The sequence below is a fragment of the Centroberyx gerrardi genome, chromosome 10 (assembly GCF_048128805.1).
Source record: "Centroberyx gerrardi isolate f3 chromosome 10, fCenGer3.hap1.cur.20231027, whole genome shotgun sequence".
Taxonomy (NCBI): Eukaryota; Metazoa; Chordata; class Actinopteri; order Beryciformes; family Berycidae; genus Centroberyx; species Centroberyx gerrardi.
Window position 1 is genome coordinate 21,000,672 of NC_136006.1, and position 24,747 is coordinate 21,025,418.

The 24,747-nt window shown below is 43.8% G+C and overlaps 1 protein-coding gene across 2 annotated transcripts in view; it reads right to left on the reverse strand.

Annotated features, from left to right (window-relative positions):
- The window catches only part of fgf14 (fibroblast growth factor 14), a 90,292-nt gene extending 66,330 nt beyond the window's left edge, over nucleotides 1–23,962 (reverse strand). The window contains exon 1 of one of the 2 annotated variants that reach the window (XM_071923534.1): nucleotides 23,755–23,962. In XM_071923534.1, coding sequence (XP_071779635.1) covers nucleotides 23,755–23,962 — 208 coding nt within the window. Of the gene's footprint in view, nucleotides 1–9,040; nucleotides 9,114–23,754 lie in introns of those variants that run through there. The other variant, XM_071923536.1, reaches the window with a different exon arrangement.
- Between the last annotated feature and the right edge of the window lie 785 nt (nucleotides 23,963–24,747).

Genomic DNA, 24,747 nt, shown 5'->3' on the forward strand with positions numbered 1-24,747 from the left:
TGACTGCCAGGTGGGAAAAAACGGTATTCCAATTAGAAGTGAAGTGCGGAGCAATGGGTATGTGTGTGTGTGTGTGTGTGTGTGTGTGTGTGTGTGTATGTGTGTGTTAGTGGAGGGGGGGATTTGTTGGTGTTGGTCACCCTGGGTGAGGCTGGTCTCAACAAAAGCATCAAGGTGTTGAATGAGTCCCAGCTGAATACAGGTGGTTCACACCACACACACAGGTGGAACGACTCCTTGGACACTGGACCACACATATGTACACACACACACATACGCACACACACACACACACACACACACACACACACACATACACAGTACTGTACACACGCAGCACACAGATTGCACAGGTTTCAGAGAAACATCCGTCACAGCCGGAAACTTCCTGCTTGTCAGCATTTCTGCTGTACACAGGCCCCACACACACACACACACACACACACAAACACCTGCTAAACCTGTAGCTAGCCTTTTGCTGTGGCAGCAGTAGCGAATTCATTCATTGAGATACCTATATGGGGGTTTCACTCTGCTAGTGGGAAACAGAGCAAAAGGAGGGAGACACAGGGACAGAGGGAGAAAGAGAGAGAGGAGTATTCTGAGGCAAAGCAGAGAGGAAAACCATGGAAGAAAGACGTAATAATTGAAGAGGGATCTCACTGCCTGGGTGTGAGAGCAGGTGGGCCCTCCATGTCTGGGCCTGTTGGTGAGTCTGAACACCAGTATCACTGGTAATGATCTCTCTCACACACAAACACACACACACACACACACACACACACACACAAATGCAGACACATGCATAAGCGTTCGCTCACACAGAGACGAGACGCAGGAGCGTTTCTCAACTGCAACTACACCAGTCATTTCTCCCAACAACTGGTTCAACAATCTCAACATCGCTGAAGGCAGGAAGCGAGCGAGGAGAGGCTTTAAAACGTGAGCCGTGGCCTGGCTACTATGAGAGGGAATGTGGGACAGCGAGCGCGGTGAGAAACAAGGCCAGGGGAGCTGAAACGCTCCATAGGTTACACAGCAGCGTCCCACGGAAGCCGGCTGTTTCATAACCATGTTTGGCCACACAGAAATAACCACTCCCCAATTTCCATCAGATGCATTCCATCAATAAATAACACCATTCTGAGCCATGACAATTCCATTATGAATATTTCACTGTATTATTTTTTAAACATTACAAACTGATGAATAGTTAATGCCCTTCCAGCCCAAACCAGGACCTCGCGCAAAAAAGCCATTTAACTCCAAACAAGTTCCGCAGCAGCGACTGAAGTGGCGAAGCCTTCGGTTGCCCCTCAACATGGGTTTGAATGGAGCGCATAGTGCCGGTGCTGTAATCTTTATGCAACTGCTGTGTCTGTTTTTTTTTACTCCTGGGACCTATGGCCTTGTTTTGTGAAAGGACGAACAAGGGATTAAAGACATTTTACAACCGCAAGAACCCAAAACTCGCCTCCCTGTCAAGCCGCTTTGAGGGTGGAAATAATTCAACTTCCCTAGTCATTTTTCATGTTGTATTATGTCTGTTTGTGTGTGTGTGTGTGTGTGTGTGTGTGTGTGTGTGTGTATTTTTGTGTGTTCCTCTGTCTCTCTTTGTTTCTGTGTGTTTCTGCGCTTGAGTGACAACATGAAAAAAAGGACCATAATATTAATCATCCGAGGAAGATGGCGGCCCAAAGCGCCATCAAGACAAATCTGCACTCAGTGTCCCAACCTCAGAAGAGTCCTGGGCCTCTATTATGTAGTTAAGCCCAGAGGAATGGCCCCATGTAGTGCAGCTCCTCCATGCCTCATATCTCATGCCTTGTACTATCGTTCCCTATACATCATGTCATAGCGCTGGGCTGCTGGAACAGAGCTGGACATACGACCTCCTCTCTTCTCTGTGATATACTGAGCCATAACAGGGCCATGATCTCTCTCTCACCATGACATAATGTAGACAAACCGCCCAGCCTGAGACTAAAGACCACACACAGATATCATAGTCAGACAGATATCCCAGTCATGCTCATATTTACTCATATCTGAAATACAAGACCTTGTGTTGTGTCATTGAATTAAACAACTTCACTTTGTGAGCTCAGTCAATACTGGTGGATGTGATGTGACAGCAGCTGACACACCTATGAGAGAAGGAAGAGTCATGACGGGATTCTGACAACACTCAGAGGACAAAGTCATAAATTTACTTCATCATCCATTTTGCATGGTTTCTATTTTGCACCGAGCGCAAAAGTGTTCGACTCATGACATTAAAAAGGGCTTCAGTGAATCTACCTGTCAATTAGGAACATGCACATTTGGCATCTCGGTGCACTGATGGCTCGGTTTTTTTTGCTTATGCTGTAGTTTTACCACAATACCATTAACCCTAAGGTGTCCCATCACCCGCTTTCTCCTACACTTTCAATCTCCAACGAATAGTGTGTAGCGGCCCGTTCCTCGATCTATTTATATCCCGGCACCTCTAATAAGATCACCTCAAAACACACATTAAGACAGAGAGTGTGAGGAGGCAGTTTTCTGAAGAGCTCAGCAGCAAGGAGCGGCGCGGTGTGGGGTGTGTATGACAGAAGGACCTTGGCACTTCACTGAGCGTCCTTGTCAGTTACTCTTACCTTTCCTCACCATCAACGTTGCTGCCAACTCTCGCATCAATGGGGTAATCAAATAAGGGCCGGTGCGAATCAGTAAATCTGACAACTGGATTTACCCAGGACCCATGTGCACGGGTGCGCCTCAGACACAGGGGCACCAGGTCCTCAGACACTGGGTCAGTCTGTATAAACCAAGAGTATCGTCTGTAATGACATTAAAGAACAAGTACACTGCGTATTATCTATGTTCTAACGATTTTCATGATGAGAAATTTTCTTTGATATCTATTTTTCAGAAAATTGCAGTGATACAGTTAGCGCTCACTTTTAGGCCAACACTGACAATTGCAAAAAGGGGGTAATCTGCACACCAAAAAATTTAGCATGGGTGCAATAGAGGAAAAAATCTCAAAATGTCAGAACAAAAACTTAAGCTTTCGGTACAAGACCTTCATCAGAACAGGTGAAACATGAAATGATTGACTCCCAAGAGGAGAGGTAAGCTTAACCAAAAGCCGAAAGCTTAACCAATAAACTGGTGGGGTTTTTTTGCATAGCGGTGTTGCATGGAGCTTTTGTTCTGATATTTAGGCCTTGACAGACACTGACAAGAATTTGCACCAAACTGGAAAAATATGAAAAAGCACAAAAAAACAAAACATTACTCAGAATGAAAAACCCACACTGGTGAAAAAAAAAGTACAACCCAAGCTACATTACCCCAACAAAATGAGATTCGATTGGATTAATGATGATGGAGCACTTCATTGTTGTAATTGTACAGCAGGCGCGCGCGGTGTGTCAGAGAAACTTGATGAACCTGCATGTTCCTCAGTCATTTTCAGAACATACACCACTCAAGCTGCCAGACAGTCCATTTCACCTGTGATATCGCTGTGAAACAATTCTCCACACTGTTCCGCTAAAGCGACAGGTAAGCAATGCATGGGATATTTGTCTTGTGCAGAACCTTTATCTCTCATCAACAGGCCGTCTGTCTGGGACATAATGTGATGACTTTCCATTTTTCCTGATCCAGGAGTTTCACCAGTGGCCAAGGCTCTGCTTCCCTGTCGATGCTCATTCTATTATAAAGCCTCAGATCTGAGATATTTTGCTCCTGCACGCATTGATCCATGGTAGTCAAACATCGCTATTCCAACTCTATTCGCACTGCTCAAAAAGATTGCTGATTTGGTTAACGGGAAATGGATGAACCCCTCAGCTGTCGCACCCTTCTTTGTCAGTGTCGACAGAATCTAGAATTACGTTGGTGATATTAGGAGACCTTTTCTTGCTGCCGTGGTCAGTTGGAGGGCACCGGGAGGACGTTTGGCCCCATCAACAGGACTCTTTGGCACAGAAAAGACCAGTCCTGTTCAGTCTAAAAGGATCAGATTTTACTGACGGGTCACTTTGGAGCAGGTCTAGGGGAGCCAATGTTGCCCTCACAGGGAAAAGTGATACAGCGGAGGAGGAGGAAAAAGAAATAAAGTGCACCACAAACAGATAAGAGGAAGATAAGGAGCCAGCCCACCTCGGAGGCTGCGGAGGATTAGACCGTTGGTGAGTTGACTTAGACGTCGAGCAAACCTCTCAGCAATCTTCAGACTCAAAGTCTGTCCATATGGACTGCTGCTGGAGCTCAAATACTCAATGCTGCAGTCAACTGTGAATACATGACATTTCAGAGCTTACACACAGGTAAGCAGGAAAACCAGGTGAAAGTTAGTTGAACGGATGACTATATCTACAGTGTATTTGTCATTGACATTTGGCCTAGTAATAACACAGCTGATACATAGGGTGAAGAAAGTGTAGAGGCCCAAGAGTCCTGCTCTGATTCTTCTCTTGAGTCTTTGATAGCGACAGGAAGACAGACAGGTGGACAAGCTGAATCCCCAGGGGGGACAGATACAACTGTCAGATCAACCAATCACAGGAGTTGATTAGAGAGACTAAATGTCATTGAAAAGGAGATGCCAATAATGCTCACCACTACACAATGAGTACAAAGCAGATTAAAACCAAAGAATAAACTCAGAGTAATAAGGAGCAAATGCAAAACCAAATAAAAATCCATGGCTCCAAAAGCATGTTATCTAGAACGAGTAGCGGTGCCAGGACTCCAATCTTGAGTGGGCCAAAGAAATACGTGGATGGGCCATTTTTTCTAATTGTCCTACTGACTGAAAAGGTTTTCAACATGATCGGCTTGGTGGCATACACTGTCTCTGAGAGGAGAAGAGCGGAGTGAGGATTTTACTATGTATGGATGCAGAGCCAGTTTTCTCTCATATGAGTGGGGAGCGGAGTGAAGAAGACCCAGAGCGGAGTGGGAGCGGAGCACTTACAATATGCCTTGACCAAATTGCAACCGCTCCACTCCGTTTCAAAACCCACCAGAATTCAATCACCTTAACAAACAGAGAAAAATATAGAGGAACCTGTAAAGGAAAATAGAGGCACTCATGTCATTCCTATGGACTTTCACCTTATATTAAAAAGGGGCGGGATCCAGAATCCCGTATTTGGGCTGAAAAATTACATCACTCTTGACCAGTCTATGTCTTCTGACCTGCTCTGTTCTTTCAGCTATGGCTGAGCCAATGAGAACAGTGATGCGGACCTTGGCCCGACAGGCCCAACATGATCCCATACGACTGCATCAATCACTAACACATGACCTATCGTGTCACATGATGCAATGCAAGGTGAAATTATTACTATCTTGAGCACAGAGTTTTTGTCAGCTCTGAGAACTTCAAAAAAACATCTTCTGACAACTTCAATTTACCTGCAGAGCCATTCATATGCTCTGACATCTCACAAATGATTGCTTTTCCCTGTGGTGTATCCATCACCGGTCTATGCCAGTAATGTAGGAGAGGACACGTCACTTCATAATGAAGGGGTTTGAACAGTGCACAGGTAATAGCGCCGTTCCCCCTACACTATATCAATGGCAGGGCTTACACACATCTCTCGCCTCACACTTCCAGGGCTGTGAGCCCTCTGAGCTGTGAAGATACTCTGGCAAAAAAATTTGACTCTTTGCTTCAATGATCTTCAGCGTTTAACAAAGAACTCCTCTCCCTGTCAGTCTATCATGTGATTCTCAACAGCAGCAGCAGCAGCAGCAGCGAGACACTATTCACCTTTCCTCTTTCCAGCTCTCTCTCCACACTCCTTTCCCTCCCAAAAAAAAGCAGCCTCCGCTGTCTCTCCTGACAAAACTAAACGCCTACCTGCTCTTTCCCCTCCACTCCGTCACTAAATTTAGCACTCTTAATATACACAGAGTGAAGATGGTTATTCACTGTTATTCCACCCTTAAAGAAATAGTTCACTCAAATCTCACCATTCATTATTCTTCGTCTCACCTCGCTGTCAGCAGACTAGGACTTACATTCAGATAACCCACCATTCCACATGAAAAATACAATTTGAGGTAATTTTAAGGGTTAGACTACCCTAGAAAGACTACCCTATTGATCTCCTTGCACATAGTGAGTAGGTTATATCAGAGAGATGAATAGCATGGGGAGGTCAGACGAACAGGTCGGCACTGTAATGTTAGATTCTGTTTTCCACAGTACATAGAGAGTCTGCACCAGACCACTAAGTGGTCATCAATTACAATGTGCACAAGGAGAAATACTAGGAAGGACGGATGGTTTCGATTTGTTTCTCTGTTATGCCATAAACATCCCGACACCAGATATACACATACTCAATGGAATGGTCCATAAACTGTAAGTACATTGGAGAACTATTTTATTTAAGGTGAACAAAAGAGCTGAAGATGATGTAAAACTTTGGTGACCATAAGTGACTTGGTCAAAGCTAGTGGTGGTATGTTATACTTCACACTTTCCCTTTCTTCTCCTGCGTTCAGGGTCCTGCAGCAAAGTCATGCTGTTGAGAAAATGTTTGGGAAGAAAAAAAAAAATCTATTCTTCCAGGCGGCTCCTTTTTCCCTGAGCTCTTTTATATTTCAGCCATTAATAAAAGTGATCAGTCAGCACACTGGTTATAAATCATGTAAAAAAAAAATCTCCATCAATTAGTCATGAAACACATTAAAACAATACTGTGCTGGCCGGGCCCATTGAGGGCGCCGGTGAGGAATGGAGGGAATGACGGAGCGAAGGAGCAACACGTTAAGCTGAGGTCTGAGAGGTTGTCAAAGAGGATAATTACTCAGCAAAAAGGGATTTCACTTTCACACAGCTTAAGCCAGCGGCCTTGGCTGTTGCCAGAGCAAGGTACTGTAAAACACCTTGGACAGTCCTCTCTTTCTCTCTCCCAGTGTATATACTGTGTTCAGACGCACATGCGCACTGCAAAACAGTCCAAGTGTAGCGAGGTTGCTACAGGCTCAGGGACCATCATTAAAGCGCCATACAAACCCTTGCATGAATAATGGTGCGGCGGGGAAAAACATCCATTTCACTGAGGAGTTTCTCACAAAAGCGCTCTGTTTATCCCTACAGTAGCGCCACAGTGGCCAAGCCTACGCTTGCTAAACCATCTTAACTATCTGCCCCACTTTCTCCAACCTCCTTTCTTCTTTCGGCTCCTCCAGCGCCTGCGTGGCTGCAGGACAGGCAGCGGAGTAACGGCGAGCAGCCACAGTCTTACTCCCAAGTGACCCCGACCATGGGATCCTAATTGGTGGATATTATAGCATTTCTCACATGCCTTAGAGATCAATCCAATATCTACTAATTGCTTTTTGAAGATGACATTTTCCAACAAAGCGCGACGTGTTCGGGACAGGAGTAACAATGGCAGCGAGGGAACAGTGTTGACCGATTCAGGTGACAAACTTCCCACTGTCAGCGTCGACAAAGAGATTAGGCGTTCATTTGTCACATGCGCTTCCCACGCCTCCTAGCTGCTTTTCTCTCCCTCTTGTCAAAAGACCTTAATTTGTTGATGTACATTGGCGTAACGTGCTCCAACATTAGTTCCGCAGCTTTTATACAACTTTGAAAGACTCTCCCTCCAGTCAACGCTGAGAAAACTCTGTGCGAGTGAGGCCAATTCTATTGAGAGGCTCACAAAAGGCAGCCATGATGTTTGGCCTTGGAGCCGGTGGATCGTGACTGCATTGCTATGTGAGCGCATCTGTCGAGGTGACTTTATTTAACGGGCCATTATCAGAGAGCGTTTCTTCTCTCGCGTTAGGCAAGACGACAAGGCATGACAGCAAACTAACTCATGTTTGTCCACTTGTCAGGACGCTCCGCGAACATGATTGGCATGAGTGTATTTTCTTGCTGTATGTCAATTTGTGTAAAGACATGTGAGGTCTGAATGTGTATGTTGAGGCTGACTCTCAATGTGCTGTCGCCTTGAATCGACAAAGTAAACCACAGGTACTTCAGAGTTTACTTTGGACAAATGTCTCGGACAAATGTTGTGAGTGGTTTCTTCGTGTGTGGAGGTGTGCTAAAGTGTGTATCCAAGACCATGGGTGACAGGTCAGGGTCCTGGTGGATCACATACATGAAGAGGCAGAGGAGACAAAAGAGATTGCTGCCTGCTTATCTGTGCATTCCAGCACCAACGTGTGTGTGTGTGTGTGTGTGTGTGTGTGTGTGTGTGTGTGTGTGTGTGTGTGTGTCAGCAACCAGCAAAAACAAGAGAGCATGAGTGGGAAAAATTACTAAGGCCCTAGAACTGCAATATTGTAATGCATCAACTAAAATAGAATAGAATAGAATAGAATAGAATAGAATAGAATAGAATAGGTATCACTGTAGAGCCAAAAGACATGGATCTATCCACTGGGCTTCATTATTTCTTCTCCACAGGTTCATATTTTATGCAGGACAAATAATAAAAAATAAACTCCGGAAGCATTGCATACATAATGAAATCACCCCCCACCCCCCTCTCTGTCACGCTCCTGTATAAAAAATACTTGGGAGAGTGAACCGCACACACACACACGCACACACACATACACACACACACACATACACACACGCGCACACTACAAAGTGTGACCTTCAGGTTTGATCATCTGCAATGCAGTGATTAGTTTTATTGGTGTGGAAGCAGACTGCATCAATACGATTTTCCCTGCTCATATGAAGCTCACATCATCTCCTCGTGCGTCTTTCATATCTAGCAGACTGTCAATTCATCAATCAGGCTCAGCGTAAATCAATAAAGTCCTTGTTTTTTTATACTGTACAAGCATTCCAGGGATTTAATATGGAACAACCCACACACACAGAATATGCGTCCAATATTTCACCTGTAAGGCCTGTCATGCCTAAACAAATAAGTTTCTTTACACCTGAAAGGTAGACCTATATACAATTTGAAAAGGGCAACAAGTATAGCAGCAGTTTCATTATGTTAGACTCTCATCCGGAAGTTTGCTGAGCCGTGTTGAGACTTACCATGTGCTCCCTCAGCCTTCAACGCCTTGCCTAAACGCCGCTCCATGATCTTAACAAACGATGTTGTCTCCATAGCTGGTTGCAAAAGCCTGTGGGATCAAGCTTGATGTTTCCCAATGAGTTATAAAGAAAGACTGAATATAGAATATATATATATGTACTGTATATACTGTATGTAATATTTAGTAATATCGCTAAGGTTTCTGTGCCCCTGGCCAGACGTCCCACACATCTCGCCACGGCCTTTTAACCCATTCACAAGTACACGGACGCACACACACACACTCACTCTCTCTGTCACACACGCACACACACACACACCGTGCCTGTCGCCCACTTGTACAGACCCCACCTCCATGTCCCCACCAGAACCCTCAAACATGCAGATAACAAAATCCCCCAGATAGCGCTGACACTTTCTCTACTGGCTGGAGATAGCCTTCCAGAAATGTCAAGTGCTGTTATGTCACAGCTAAGTGGTGCTGGTGAATTGGCAGCTTATAAACTGTCTGTATGGCATGTGGCAGCAAGTGAGACTGTTCCTTGGGACCAAAACAGAAGCGAGGGGTTCCTGAATAAGATCTTTGGCTGGTGAGTTTCGCTAGATGTTGTTTTGTAAGGAATTGTTTGGCCTAGCGCTCTGTTCCCATGGTGCTGTAGCTGTCTGGTCCCAGACATGTTGTACCTGAGTGTCTTAATGTCTACAGCCTGTTGTGTTTAGCTCAAAACAGCTGACCTTTCTGCTGAAGGAGCCAGGCACTCACCACTACATACAGGTAACTTAGTCACTGCCGCCACATCTCTCTCTCTCTCGCTCTCTCTCTCTCCCCCTCTCTCTCTCTCTCTCTCTCTCTCTCTCTCTCCCCCTCTCTCTCTCTCTCTCTCTCTCTCTGTCTCTCTCTCTCTCTCTCTCTCTCTCTGAATCAAGGACTCTAAAGGGGGGGCAGCTGAAAACTGTGGCAATTTAGGTTTAAGAAGGGGATGTGGAAGGGGCGAAAATAAGTACGAAAATAAGAACTTCCAAAAGGTCATCATAAAAATGTTGACAAAGCTGTGTAAGTGCCCAAGCAAAAATGGAAGGCAACAAAGTGCTGGGCTTGCCGGGCGTGATGGATGAGACGGAAGCTCTGGGGCTAATGCCATTTTTTTTTTTTTTTTTTTTTTCTTACAACAAAACTGTCTGGAAGTGTTCCACAGTTCCCAAACAACGTACACAAAAAAGCATACATACAGAGCGAGACAGAGAAGAGAGAGACAGAGAGAGAGACAGAGAGAGAGAGAGAGAGAGAGGCAGCGGTACAATACTGCCTGCTGCACTGCAGCAAAAATCTACACAGCATACCGTAGCCACCACACAACCTCCAGCACTGCACAGAACAGACCCCCGAATGGAGAAAGAGAGAGTGATAGAGACAGAGAAAGAGTAAGAAAGAGAATGGATGTGTGCGTACGTGCGTACGTGCCTGCGTGTGTGAAACAAAGAGAAAGAATGGATGGCAGAAAGAGAAAAAGGGGAAAAAGAGGACTTTGTGAGTGCTGGTAAGGATGTACGTAAATGGAAATGTTGAATGTGAGAAGAGTAGAAGAGGGGAAAAGGGTATAGGAGGGGCTGGAGAGACAGAGAGAGAGAGAAAGAAGAAGAGAGAATAAGAGACAGAGCATCTCTGTGTTCACGTTATTCAGACAGTAGAGAGCAGTCAGGCAATGGGCAACAGTAATAGATGGGCTATAGGCCTACAGTGAGTCATGAAGTCATATCAATCAATCATGATCCAATCATGAAAAATGCAGCCAAGGAAAAACACTGTAAGATACAGACAAGCTGACCTCGTACAGTATTTTCTTCAAATTGTACTAATTTCCAGTACAGTAAGCTTCAGCAGTGTGCCTCTGGCTTTATTATCTGGACTAACACACACTGAACCGGCTCTGTCAGTCGCTCACTAACACACACAACCCAGTATGTCCCATGTGATGTGCTTGATAAAGGTCCGAGGGGATTCCTGTGTGGTCAGAGCCACGGGGAACATGACCCGGCCCTCTCTGTCGCAGCACCAGCCGCATGCTAATGCGATTGTATCATTTCCCGCTCCGACATGATGGCCTGGAAACAATATTACGGATAATTCATGGACTCACTCACTCAGCGCACTCCGTCAGCCCTTTAACCCTTCAGCTGCTGGGTCCAACAGTGGATGGAGCGACGCTTCAGAGCAGTCTTGTTGTGTCAGGTAAAATATCAACAGGCTGTATCAGAAAATGTATGATGAAAAAGTTTGAGGTGCAAAGTTTGTCCGCGTCAAAAGCTTCAAAATATGGGAAACGAACGATCGCCGCAAATGCAAACTTCATTCTCTTCACTCCTGTTGTGTTTTGCTATTATTTCATTTCTGCGATCCAATTCAGTTGTTTCTCATCTTCATTTTTTGCTTTGTTTATTTCTTGGGTTGATTTCATATCGTCTGCACAATTGTTATTTTTTTTCCCTCTTCTCTCTGCTTGTTTTTTTTAATTTTGTGTTTCTATCAAGCGCTATCAAGCATGAAGCTTTGCCAACTGCTCTGTCTTGTGCACCAGCTGCGCATCATGTTCTCACAACTGGGCAGATTGTTTACGATTCCAGACTCATCTCAAAGAGGCTAATTCATAAGTGTTTTGGCAGATTGAAGTATACTTTTTTGTTATTTGCCTGAGATTAGTTGGGCTATTATCTTCTGAGTCAGGTATGTTTATACAGCTCTAACAGCACCACTCTTGCTCTAACGGCCTGATGTCCACAGATTCCAGTCCACACATAAAAACTTTCAAATTCAAATGATAGACAGATTAGCACTACAGTAAGATCTAAATATAGATAGTAATTATTTCATAGGCTCGTGAAATCTAAATGATTCAAAAAGCCCAAATTGGGTTTTGATGAGCCACTGGGCATAGGAAATAACCCTAAGATAACATTTGAAACTGCTGAGATATTATTGTCTCGCATTATTTATTTTTTTTTCAACAGAAGCATGAATCAATGTGACTGTGTTGGAGTAATACACATATTCCTGCAAGTTCTACAAAAGCAACACTCCACTAAAGCCCAAACAACATCACTTAGGGCTGGATACCAGATCTGGGAGAGGATTGGAGAAGATAGCAAAAGAAAGGAGGAGAGGAGAGGAGAGGAGAGGAGAGGAGGAGGAGAGGAGAGACCTCAACCCAAAAGAAGCAGATTGAGGTATGTGGCTCGGCAGCGGCACATGAGCCTTGGGGCAGAAGCGAAGGACAGAAACGATGCGATGAGAAAGCCCAGGAGGTCAGGAGAAAGACGGAGTGAGCAAGTGTGTGTGTGTGTGTGTGTGTGTGTGTGTGTGTGTGTGTGTGTGTGTGTGCGCGTGCGTGCGTGCGTGAGAGAGAGAGGTGGGGGAGGAGGGGGGGGGGGGACGACAGAGAGCAGAGTAAATGCATCTGATAGATGAAAGGCTGAGTGTCTTGCCCAGCAGCTTTCTGATGCTACCAGAGGCTATAGGCTAATATTACAGGAGGCAGAGCAGAGGTTAAACACGACCCTGCGACCTCAGGATGCATCGACAGGCACGTTCAATACAGCCAAGACGCTCCAGACCCTTCTGGCTTTATTTTTTTTTTTACGCCGTTATGTTAACTTCTCTGAGTCAAATTACACCACTCCAGACTTCCATCCAGCCAGAACTGACTCTACAGCCTCCCTTTAAAAAAAACATCCCCACTATAATCACGTCAGTCATCATTCTGTAGAGGAAATGTCAGCTGGTGAGGGGATTATTTAACAGGTGAGAAATCAGTGACAGGGGGGTAGGTAGAGAAGTTACTGCAGAGTGAACAGTGTTACTGCCGCTGAATGAAAGGGGAAGGAGTACGGCTGGGGAGAGGGCCCACTGCTCTGCAATCAGCCAAATTGCCTCTTTCAACAGTCAACACTGGATGCCTGAACAGACCTAAGTAAGCCTGAGCCTCACACAAGGATGAGAATTAAATCTTTAAAGCAGCGTGGGCACAAAGCTCGGACAATAGACTACCGAAATTTCAATACTACTTTTTTTTAATTTAAATACCACTATAAAAGATTGAATTCAGTAGTGGATTTTATAAACATTTAACACTTTCACCAAATATTTGAGGTGACGCTGAAATTCCATTTCAGCGTATGTCTGCAGATTGGGATCGGAGTAGCCAGGCAGTGAACTGCAGCAGTCAAACAGCTGAAAACACTGGCAACAGTGTCAAACAAGTCTTGAAATGAATCCCAGTCCACCTGAACTGGTTGACAAAAGTGGAAATATGAACTATTTTGCTTACACTATGTTCACATTTTTCTCTGTTGTTTTAGCGTAGCGTCATCCTCAACACCCTCTGAGACCCCAGAAAAACTGATGGAAGTCACGGAGCTCAAGCAAAGTTTGTCTTTTCATGTTGAATGCATGAACTGAATGTTCACGTATGTCAGAATTAATGGGAAAACCACCTTCATTCCAGATAGAAAACATTTTATTCCTGCTTTTTTTGAAAAATGAGAATGGCCAAAAATTATAACACCATCACAAATACGGTAGTAACAAACTTTTCATTAAGAAAACAGATTAAAAATATTTTTTGTTGGCTTATATATCTCATTGACTTTTTGTTCACAATTTGCTATGCCATAAACCAGTGGTTAAAGTTATCTTTTTGTCACTTCCAGCTATTTTGACGCTGCATTAACAACGCAGATTTTGGAAAATATCTGTCATCCTTTGGCCAGCCGAGCCGAGCTCTAATCAAAAGATCCTCCATTGGAATGAATGGTTTCCAGTCTGGCTTCCGTGGAGCGTTAAGATGTGAACGCAGCAATACAGTCAACAAAGACGCACATCGAAGTGTATCACAACCCAAACAAAGGCTGCTACAAAGCTGTCATGTGAAGTGTTTTCTTTGCTGTGGTATCGTAGTAGTATTGAACATTTAGATATTATTGGTATCAAAATTCTGGTATCGTGACAACACTGCACTGGGCTGTCATAGCAACCAAGCCTCCAAACTAAAGCCCCCTAGAGAGAAAAGCCCCTGACACACCCATTAAAGCCTCCCTCATAGAATCCACTTCCACAGTATTAACAGCGACCGGACACAGAAGCATTTCCTGACACCTCAGCATGCAGTTTGGTAATGATGATGAACTTCAAGCAGCGCACTCCACTGTGTCAACCCAGCTTTAACACTGTTCAAACTTCTGCTCCCCTGAATCAATAAAAATCAAAGTCTCGGAGAGTTGTATTTGCATTCTTCTCTATTGCTCTCTCTCTCTCTCTCTCTCTCTCTCTGTCTCTCTGTCCCTCTCTCTCATCAGCTCATCAGTTTGTTGTAAATCAGCGCATGGTGCATCAGCCCGGCACAGAAAATCACCGCAGCTCCACGGCGGTTGTCATGTGACCAGTCCTCTGGGGTCGTGGAAGTAGCGAGCGGTAAGATGTGTCATGTGTCTGAGGGAACCTACTTAGAGCCGCGTTACACCCCTGCTCCTCACACAGCACCACACCTCCACGCTCACAGAAGTGGGAGATATGTCACATAGATCCCACTATTGAGGGCAGAGGATGAGCCAAATTATGAAATGATTTATGGAGCTTCCGTAAGACACGGGGCAGAAAAACCAAGTGGGGAAAAGCACAGGCTATATTATCCTGCTGCAGCGTCTATTTTGAGATGTGCCTCAATTTCCTGGTGTTTCATAGGAAAAAAAAGAGGAGAGTGATCAGAATTGTGCCTAGCCTGGGTAAAGCCAGGTATAAACTATTGAGGTCAATGGAATCAGGGAGTCCTTGAAATGTATCTATTAAACTTAAAGAAAAAGTAACTTCAACTTCAAACATGTTCCTCAATTTAAAAAATAGGATTATTGTTGGGAAAATTATAAATATTCTGTGTAAGCAGGTCAGGTTAAGGCTCATCTGCAATGATCTTGTGTGTGTGTGTGTGTGCGTATGTGTGCGTGTGTGTGTGATAGTGAGAGTGTGTGTGTGTGTGTGTGTGTGTGTGTGTGCGCGCGTGTGTGTGTGTGTGTTGGGGGGGGGGCATTGAGTAACACAAAAAAAAATATGTTCAAATATTTTCGAAGACCTTCAAACTACTTTGGGTGTTGATCATAAAGTCATGATGTGCTTAGGGAAACATTTTGTGACTCTTCATTTAAGAAAAACAAAAAATAGTATAAAAGAAAAAAGTATAAAAAATGTTTTAGATGTCAGGGCCCCAAAATTCCTCCCTAACATTTATACCTGATTTAAAGCAATGGGCATATGGAAATATTTCGCTGTGTGGAATTTATTTTTTGTTTGTGACATTCCTAAAGGTCAGTGTAAGCCCAGAGTCAGCATATGGTTAAGAGGTGCATGAAAAAAATAGGCAAGGTAACTTCAGAGACCTCCAGACAGTGACCTCTACGTTATTTCTAATAACATCTAAGTCGAGCACTAAGTCTCTCTTTCCTCCAGTACCAAAGATACAGGCGTTCCTGTTTAAAGTCAATTTAAGTGCTGGTGTCTTGAGATTAGAAATTGATCCGAGTGTCACGTTTACAGAACATGGTCAACTGGTCATTGATGGGCCCAAACAGCTTTTTCAGTGACCTTAAATGACTTAAAACTAATGAAGACAAGAAATAAAACTGATAAAACTTCATAAAACTGACCATTAAGAATCAATTTATGGCACCCTCTCAATCGGTATGTGATCCTGCACACAGCAGTCATCGAGTTATTCATTCAAATCTGACAGGATCATGTCAGTGTCCTTCCACAAATGGCCAATTTCATCCCTCTGTGTTGAACATATTTCAAAATGGCCAAAGAAACAATACGTTCTGATAGGGCTGGGCGATTAATCGAATTTTATTTTCGATTACGATTTTGGCTTCCCACGATCATGAAAACAAGAAAATCGAGATAAAACGATTTTTGTGCCTCATTCCGTTTAGCAATGTTGCTCTCGTTTTGTCTTGTGTTGTAAATCCAGCGCACCCCTTTCCTCCGCAACGGTGCGCTCCGCTCCTCCTCTAAAGCCCAAACATGCTGTGGTGCGTGTAGTTTCAGCTCGAATCGGTAACAGAGAGCCGGCCGGCGCGTTTCTCCGTTTACTTTTAAACCTTCCTTGGTAGAAGATGACAGAAAGAGAGCCGTTGGTCGACAGGAAAGGTAAAAAAAATCATTGGTGTGGAAACACTGTACAGACCCACCGTGCGTGTTCAATTGCACTGAAGCACTGCGACACGGTTAAATTACCTAATTCCACTAACGTTACTTAAATACCACAAGGTAACGTTAAAATCACCTACCGTTAAAGTCTGTAGGGCAGCGAAGACGAGTTACTGCCTGCAAATCCCCGTTACTGACTGTGGAATGTTAAGTTTCACTTTTGTTTTCACACCGCGAGACCCCAAATTACAGACGTGATGTGATGCGACATCAGTCAGTCAGGTGCCTCTGTTACCTGACTGACTAAGTGACTGACTGAAAGAATATAGAGCTATAGTTTACCAATATGTTGAATATTTTGCAGTAGGTTGTGACAGTGCACTACAACATAGTCGGTGTTATTTATTTTTTATCTATTATTTATTTTAGTTATTTATTTATCTCATTTTTTTTACTTTTATTTATTTATTTGCATTTATTTCTTTGTTTTTCAGTTCAATTATATTTAAATTTCAAAGAAATCCAGTGGGTTTTTTTTAAAAGTTCAATAAATGCATGATGTTCCCAAAGTCAATGAGTAATCGTGTTAAATAATCGTGATCTCAATATCAATCAAAATAATCGTGATTATGATTTTTGCCATAATCGTGCAGCCCTACGTTCTGATAAGGAAAAGGTGCAAAATTCTTGTGAGCATTTGTTCTAAGGGGTTCCTCAATGTGATTTCTTCGAATATGCCCAATACTGTGTAGAAGGGCTACTATAAAATAAAAAAAGTCCTACTCAACCGTCTCATTTCACCAAGTAAATCAGCACATCACAGTAATCACACTGTAATGCACATTCAGCCACATGATACTCCTCACAACAACCTTCCACACCGCGGGTGGCAAACTGTATCTATGGCTCAAATCACAAAACAATCAACTAATCTCTCCTCACTCGCATTTCACCTGCAGTTCATTCTGAGGAAATTTATTTGGCATTGAACAAGGCTGCAATAGAGAAAACAGGTACGAAGAGAGCTTTAACACATCTAATTAGCAGAAAACGAATATTGTTCTTCCACACCAACATCCTCAGTAGAAACAAAGATAAGCGAAATTCGAGAATGTCATCTTTGCTGCATGAGATGTTTCATACATTGTTTTTAGTAAACGAAAGCTGCTTTAGGCGGACTAGCCATGATCTCTCCAGCAGCAATCAGCTAGATCCAACCTTTAAAAGCCATTATCAGGCTGCATTCAAAAAGAAAAGCTGCTCGCTAATGTCTTCAGTCTATTCACTGCAAGTTAAAAAGTGACGGTAGCCTTATGCCATTTACTAAAAACACAAACCTATCATCAGTGCATTAGAGCCATGTGGAAAGACTGACAACTTCACTGTTTTATCATCTGATATGCAAGCTCATATTAACCCATGAGCTGACAGAAAGTTGATCAAAGGAGGTAAGTTTGCTTTGAAGGCCAGACAGATCGGTTCAATTTCCAAAACAAGATGACAAATGACAATATTCGGTCTATGCTCTGCTACAACTGAATCCTATTCTTCAGGAGGGCATTTAGGGCCGCTGTGTTATGCACATTTAAATCTAGAATAACAATGTTGGTAATAAATCAGTGCTGAAAAAGGACAGTAGGACATAACTACTTTGCATTCATATGACATGACCCGGTGGTGTCCGCTTTCAGGAGGGGTAGATTACATTATGTATGTTCAGCAGATCGGGTGCTAACTCCAAATGAGGTGCTATTGTTGTGTATGGGACATGCATTAAAGCTAATATTTACAGGCCGAGCAACAGAGCGAGGGGTAATGACACAATGGAAGCTTTAATGCATACTGTATCATACTGACACACACCTAAATCATTATAAATGGAAAAACATCAGAGCATCAGAAAACAAAAGGTGCTCAGAACCTCTGAAAGAACGTAAACCGCTTCATCCTGTTTCCCCTTCAAGCCAAGTCCCATCAGGCCTAACCTTGAGGGGACAGAGAGCAGCTCCCTGAGCGGCCCGTGAAACCGTCCACGACAGGTCCCGTGGCCAGAGTCACCCTTGGGGGCAAGCAGCCAGGACAGCATGGGCCATCTTTGCTCTCACCTCTCCACACACTGCTGCATACAGCCGCATCCAGAGGCAGCTGAGGGACGCTTCATGTATATTCTGATTTTTTGTAATTCCTTTGCCCTCTCCTATAGCCCACCTCTCTCTCTCTCTCTCTCTCTCTCTCTCTCTATCTATCTATCTATCTAACCCCTCCTCCATCTTGCTCTCTCTCCATTTACCCTCTCTTCTGCGCTGATTTGTATGTAAACTTGATTGTCTCTCCGAGGGAGGTGGAATGGCAGCCAGGAACTTGAATCTCATCACCCCTGCAGGTCATATTTCTCAAGAGCAGGACAGAGACAACCCACAATTAATTCACTGTGGAAACTGATGATGCCGCTGCCATTATCATGTCCAGTGAGATCAGAGGGAAAGAATTTTTCTTGTTGACCTGTGCCATACCCACTGCGGAGACATGCGGCTTCGTCCCTCCGTCCAGCCAATCACAATAGCATAACAGGAGGTACAGTATAAGAAAAAAAACCTTAGTCAGTCAATGAAACCTACAATGAAGTTCAGAATACTTTGAAAACAAACTTGCGCTTCATACTGCTGTCACACTTTTATCCTGTGTCTCTGTCTTCATTGTGTTGTGAGTTCATCACTATAACAAAAATAGTTTGGTGTAGCACTGCTTTTAGAATCTACCTTGCTAAATGTGTGAGCACTTGTTGGTACTGTCACATATGCAGCCTCTTTTATTGCTTTGAATGTATCAGATAATCAGTTTGGCAGTTTGGCCAATTACAAACTTACTGCAATGTTTTTGTATGAAACCTAGCAACATGCCATTGGTGGTTGGAGGAGGTTATTTTTAGCCAACACTGTTGTTCTTCTAATTGTAGGAGTTCTTGTTTGAATCTTATCCAACCCCTTTAATTATGCTTGTGGTTGGCGCCTGGCTTTTTTCTCTGTTGCCACAAATTAAACTGGCGTGGGTGTGTGTCACAAATGAATTAACCATGTTATAACAATATAAAAAAAAAACCTGCCCCTTTTCTCCTCTAACAAGCATGACTTGCAAAGAGCAGAATTTGAGATAGGCCTATATTGCTCTTGCTCTGAGGTGAGAATTGCATGGAGAAAGGACACCATCAGCAGAATCTGGTTATTAAAATGCACATGTAATTTCAGATTACACTATGGAAGTCTCCTCATACTGTGCTCAGCAAAGAGCAGTTCACGGTGAAAGGAATATTTTACACTCATAGATTCATAAACCTGATATGACAGCCAAAAACATGTAGGCATAACAATATACACCTTATTAAAGTGCCATTCAATATGCTGAAACAAAGGCAGTTGCTGTTCTTACAAAGTATTTACCATCTAGTCAAGTATCTGTCACTCACAATTCATAGCAATGTAGGCCATATAAATAAATGACTTTTACAGAAATTGTTGGCACTGTCCAAACTTGTGCCTTGTGTTTATTTATGTCTATTCTTAATTTCCATCCACAGATTTTGTGCTTTGCCTTCTGCGAGCCGCAAATCGAAACATTTTAATTTTCAGAGCTCTCAGTATTCAGCGCCATTCCAAGGTTGTGGCCTTAAGGCGGCCGTGCCGGAGCAGACGAGTCCCGAAACTGCTGAGCGGTTACATGAGCTTTGTATGAATTATCTGGGGTCGCAGCTGCATGGGTGTGATGTCAAGCTAAGGGGGTTAGGGGTTAATGCTGCTTTGAAGTTCAGCAGCGAACAAGAGCAGTATAGCATCGCAGCGTCGGAGCCACGGCCTCCTGGCTCTGTCACACACCATAGAGTTGAGCTTCACTTGATACGCTATGAACCATCATCACGTGGACGCCTGTGCATTCTGTGACCTGTACTGTCACTCTGCTGTCAGTGTGCTGCCGCTGTGCTACTCTGAGGAGGCCACCTATTGACTTCACACATCCCTCTGTATTTCTGCTCTTACAGTAACCTGGCTACTCGCCCTCCACACGGATCACATCTAACCCTCGACTCAAACCACATTTCAAATGCCCTCATCAGAAGCCACTGTCATTCATCTCAGTTGTAACTACCATTCAATGACTTTCTCAAAGTTTTATGATGACAACTATGCGGTCACTCATTCACCCAGTACTAGTACGCAGGCTGCAGGGTGAAATGTATCTCAGCTAGTTCATTACTTAATTGAATTAATGAATCATGTTGTATGCTCACTCAGAGACATATACCCTTGCTGAGACATGTGAGTGAACATTAAGGGGAGGCCAGCTATGCCTCATCTATCAGACCACCAACCCTCGGGGCAATCGACCAAGGATGTGACGCAGCCCGAGCTTCTGAAAAGATCATGCTGGAAAAAACTGACATGGCTAAAAGAATATAGAATAAGAAAATTAACTGGTAAGCCACTTTAAGGGCTAAGTAAGTCTTTGGTATGGGGAGGCGTGTTTGCAGCAGGACTAGAAGTGGATGTGGAGTGTTTGCACGATGGCACATCGCCTTACGCACCAAGGAAGTGAGTAGTTCCGTTGCCCGCTCTAACTTTGACCCAACATGTTCACATGCATCAGAATGGAACATCTCTTGGTGGTTTCTCTTATCCACAGCCTTGTAAAGCATAGTGACAGCTTAGTCTTCCAGTGTGGATGGCTCCAAAGGGAGCTGAACCCGTAACCCAAGTAATGTCAGTGCTATGCTCTACCCATTAAGCTACACTGGAACACTGCTCTCTGGCATCTGGCTTCCAGTTAAACAATGCCGATTTGTAGTCTATTTCAAGATATACTGACTCTGTACCCATCTACTCTTTTTTCTCCATCAAAACAACTGACACTGATGTCATCACTTGCTTTTTCTCCTGTTTTCTGTAGATGAGGTATTGCATGGCAGATGAATTGCATACTGTGAGGGCAATTCAAAGGGATGCAGTTATTTGCAAACAGACAGGCTTTCAATGTACACAGAAAGATAATGATAGGAAGAAAGAGGAATGGGCAAACAACTGGTTGCATCTAAACAGGTATGTAAAAAAAGTAAGATTTTTACAAATACTTGGTTGATATTATAGCTGCAGCAAAGCTTAAAGATATACTGTAGGTTCACATACATATAGGTTCTAGAATCCCAAGAATAACCTGTAAATCACTGATGATGGAAGCATTCATCAAGCTAAGAAGTCAGCTCTCTGCTAAGAAGTCTGGGTTCGTTTTTGGTCCCTGACGAAATCAGTTTTCATGTAGACTACAAACAAATCTGTGCTTACCAAACACTTTCAACAAGAGAAAACACACAACCACATGATCACACACACATACACACACACTCCACACACACAGGTCCTCATACTAACACGCAAACACGTACACACACAGCACCAAAAGAGCTATTTTGCCCCTGCCAGGCAAATATTAGCCCACACTAGGCAAACAGCAAGTGCCATCTGCTGGAGCAGAAGGCCCTTATAGAACCGATACTTTCAAACTCTTCAGATGCATCAGCGACGCAAGTATGCCTATAAGTTTTGTGTGTGGAGAGAGATCCATCTAACCATCACTGTATCATTACACAGATGTTTCTGTGTTGACAAAGACTGAAAATCTCCTTGATACAGTTGGGATGGCTAAGTCTCTCGCTGCTCTCTCGGTTATGTTGTGTTACTAAAAATACAGGCTAGGAGCTGGAGCACTATATTCAATCTAGGCCCTTGCAGCTCAGGCCTAGTGAGCACTATATCGGAAATGCCTGCCTCTGTCTTTGCCTCCACTGACAGGAGGGCCACACAGAGCCTGCTGTATTACTATGAGAAAGGTAGCTGAAACGAGTCTGTTGCATGCTTTAATGTGTTTGACATAGTAGACTCAGCATTTTGTTAGTGACCTGCATCTTTCAGTCATTTTAAGGAGTTGTATGTTGCACCCCACTGACACAGTCTGCATCTTGGCCTACTTCATATCCCAGTCAACTATAAGCTATATCTGCTGCTTCAGCACAAACCCGGGCGATGTTGTACGCACACCATCCGCAGTTCAGGATAATTCAGTGATGTGTCTCCACAAGATAAATGTGGGCTACTCTCAGGATCAAAGTCACATGCCTTCAAATTGCAGACATCTGACGGTGCGTCTCAGCTTTGATCGATTGGCTGCATGGTGTCGATTTGGTTACACTGTCCCTGGAGCAGGACTTGGGGAAGTTGGTGTTTTTGCTGCGGCTTCTCCACTGAGCAGCACTCAATCAGCTGCTATTTCACCTCAGCCTTTACATCTTTAGAGAAGGCAACACTGTTCATCTTTATTGGAAATGCCAGCCTGGGCATCCTGGTAATACAGCACATTACACAAATTAGACAAGATGTTAAGCTTTGTAGATAGTATGTTTTGTCTTTGCTTCTTGCGGTGTCAGCAAGGCAAAACAGCTAAGCTACAGTATGATGATGATCTACTATACTGCAGTGGCAATGTCGAGGAAAGAAACAGTGCTGCTGAGCACATCAACTTCAAACCTACAACACGAGGTAACAAGTAGCCTGGCTACATGCTGTCCACCCAGGGGTTTTCTTTCATTCCTACAACAGCCTGTTGAAATAAACATTGTTTGCTCTCTGAAGCTCTACGATATTTCACAGTTTTATAGCTGCAAATGCGCGGTGTAGATATGATGCTGAAGGCAGACTATAGCTTGCATCGCTTTTACAAAAAAAAAAAAAAAAAAAGCCTAATGTTTGGACTGAAATGATGCCGACTGCTCAAGTGGATGATTTGCATTAGTGCAGTAGAGCCCAATTCCTTTTCTACATGCCCCATTCACACCTATACTACTGGCCTGTTAAACAAAATACATCAACTAAGTGAACATAAAATCATCTTTCCCCAGGCCCGTGTGATGAATACTGGCCTGTGATAGCCTAAAGACAGACATGAAAGAATAGTCTGTCTCCTCCAGCTGGCTCGCTGAAAACACAGCGAGTGTAGCCCATTTAATCGAGAAGTGGTGTTGCAGGGGGGGAATGCTGCTGCAGTAAGCCCGAGAACTGAAAACCTGGTTATGGGGGATCACGTTGGATGGACAGAATAGATCAGCGAGTAGCGGTGCCTCGACTTGATCCCTCTCGCCACTGAAGGCATTGAAATAACATCTATCTGCGCGCTATTTAAAAAGTTAGGAGATCATGGTGCCTCGGTGATGCAGGGGGGCTTTTTGTGTGTCTGTGCGCTGCGCGTCCCCAAGCCTGGGCTCGCCGATAGTAGCTGCACAGGATAAGTTGTTCCCCCCTCCCAGCGCCTCTGCATCCACTCGCTGCATAAATATGATTGCAGATCTATCACCATTACAACAAACAAACGAATAACACAGAGATCCACACACACACACATAGACACACACACACACACACACACACACACACACCGGTTCGCAGCGAAACGGAGGAGTAGGCATAATGGTGATGAGCTTACCACTTGGATTCTTGTTTTTCTTAAGACTCTTGCCACAAAGACACTGCAGCATATGCGTTCCTTTGCTGAAAATGTTCCAAAGAAACCACATTGATTTGGGCGAAGAGCAATCCAGTGGCTTAAACACCCAGATATAGATGAGATCCTTGCGGTTGCATAATAACACAATTGGATCAGTTCTCCAGGACAAGGCTACCAATTGTATCATAGAAAAATAGGTATATCCAAGTCCTATGCGTTTTCATTCACGTGGCAAAATATTCACTACCTGTCAGACTTCGTAATTAAGGTGTTTTTTCTTCTTCTGGCGTATAAAGGATGCCACCTCAACTAGTCGATAATAGAAAATATACTCTATAAATTGCATGTGTCGCACCGGGAGGAGACGTGCAGCCAGTAAACAAACAGAACTAACGTGAAAACAGTGAAACACGGTGGATTTCCGAGGAGAAAATCATTGCCTATTAGTTCATCACTCTGAGGAGAGGAGGGTGGATCTGCACAGCATCAAAAGCCAAGGGAGGATGCATCCTATGCACAGACTGCTGCAATGATAGCCCCAACAAAACAACACATTGCCGGATCAAGTCCACTTGGTTTCTCGTATAAACCGGCTTGTTTGGCGAGGTCAAATTCCAACAACCTCAGTTTGCATTTCTTTTAGTCCCCCCACTGCAACGTTTCTGTTAAAGCCAGGTTTGCTTTCTTGGTGTCTGTCCGTGATTCCTGGAGTATGTGTTTCTTTCCTTGTGGGGGATTTTCCTCAACCCTTTTCACCACAACGCCACTGGCATCTCCAAAAGTACGGTGCGCTTGTATAAAAATATTTGCATGAATTTCCCTTCGCATCGGACCTCTGTTAGAAATAGACGGGGAGGAGGGGTTAAATTGAAAGATTGGCTTTCCATTACGTAAACACGTGGTTTCTGCGCCGTCATATCACTGATGCTCTCAGAAATTTTTATGATCTGACTGAGACTATTGTCTTAAGCC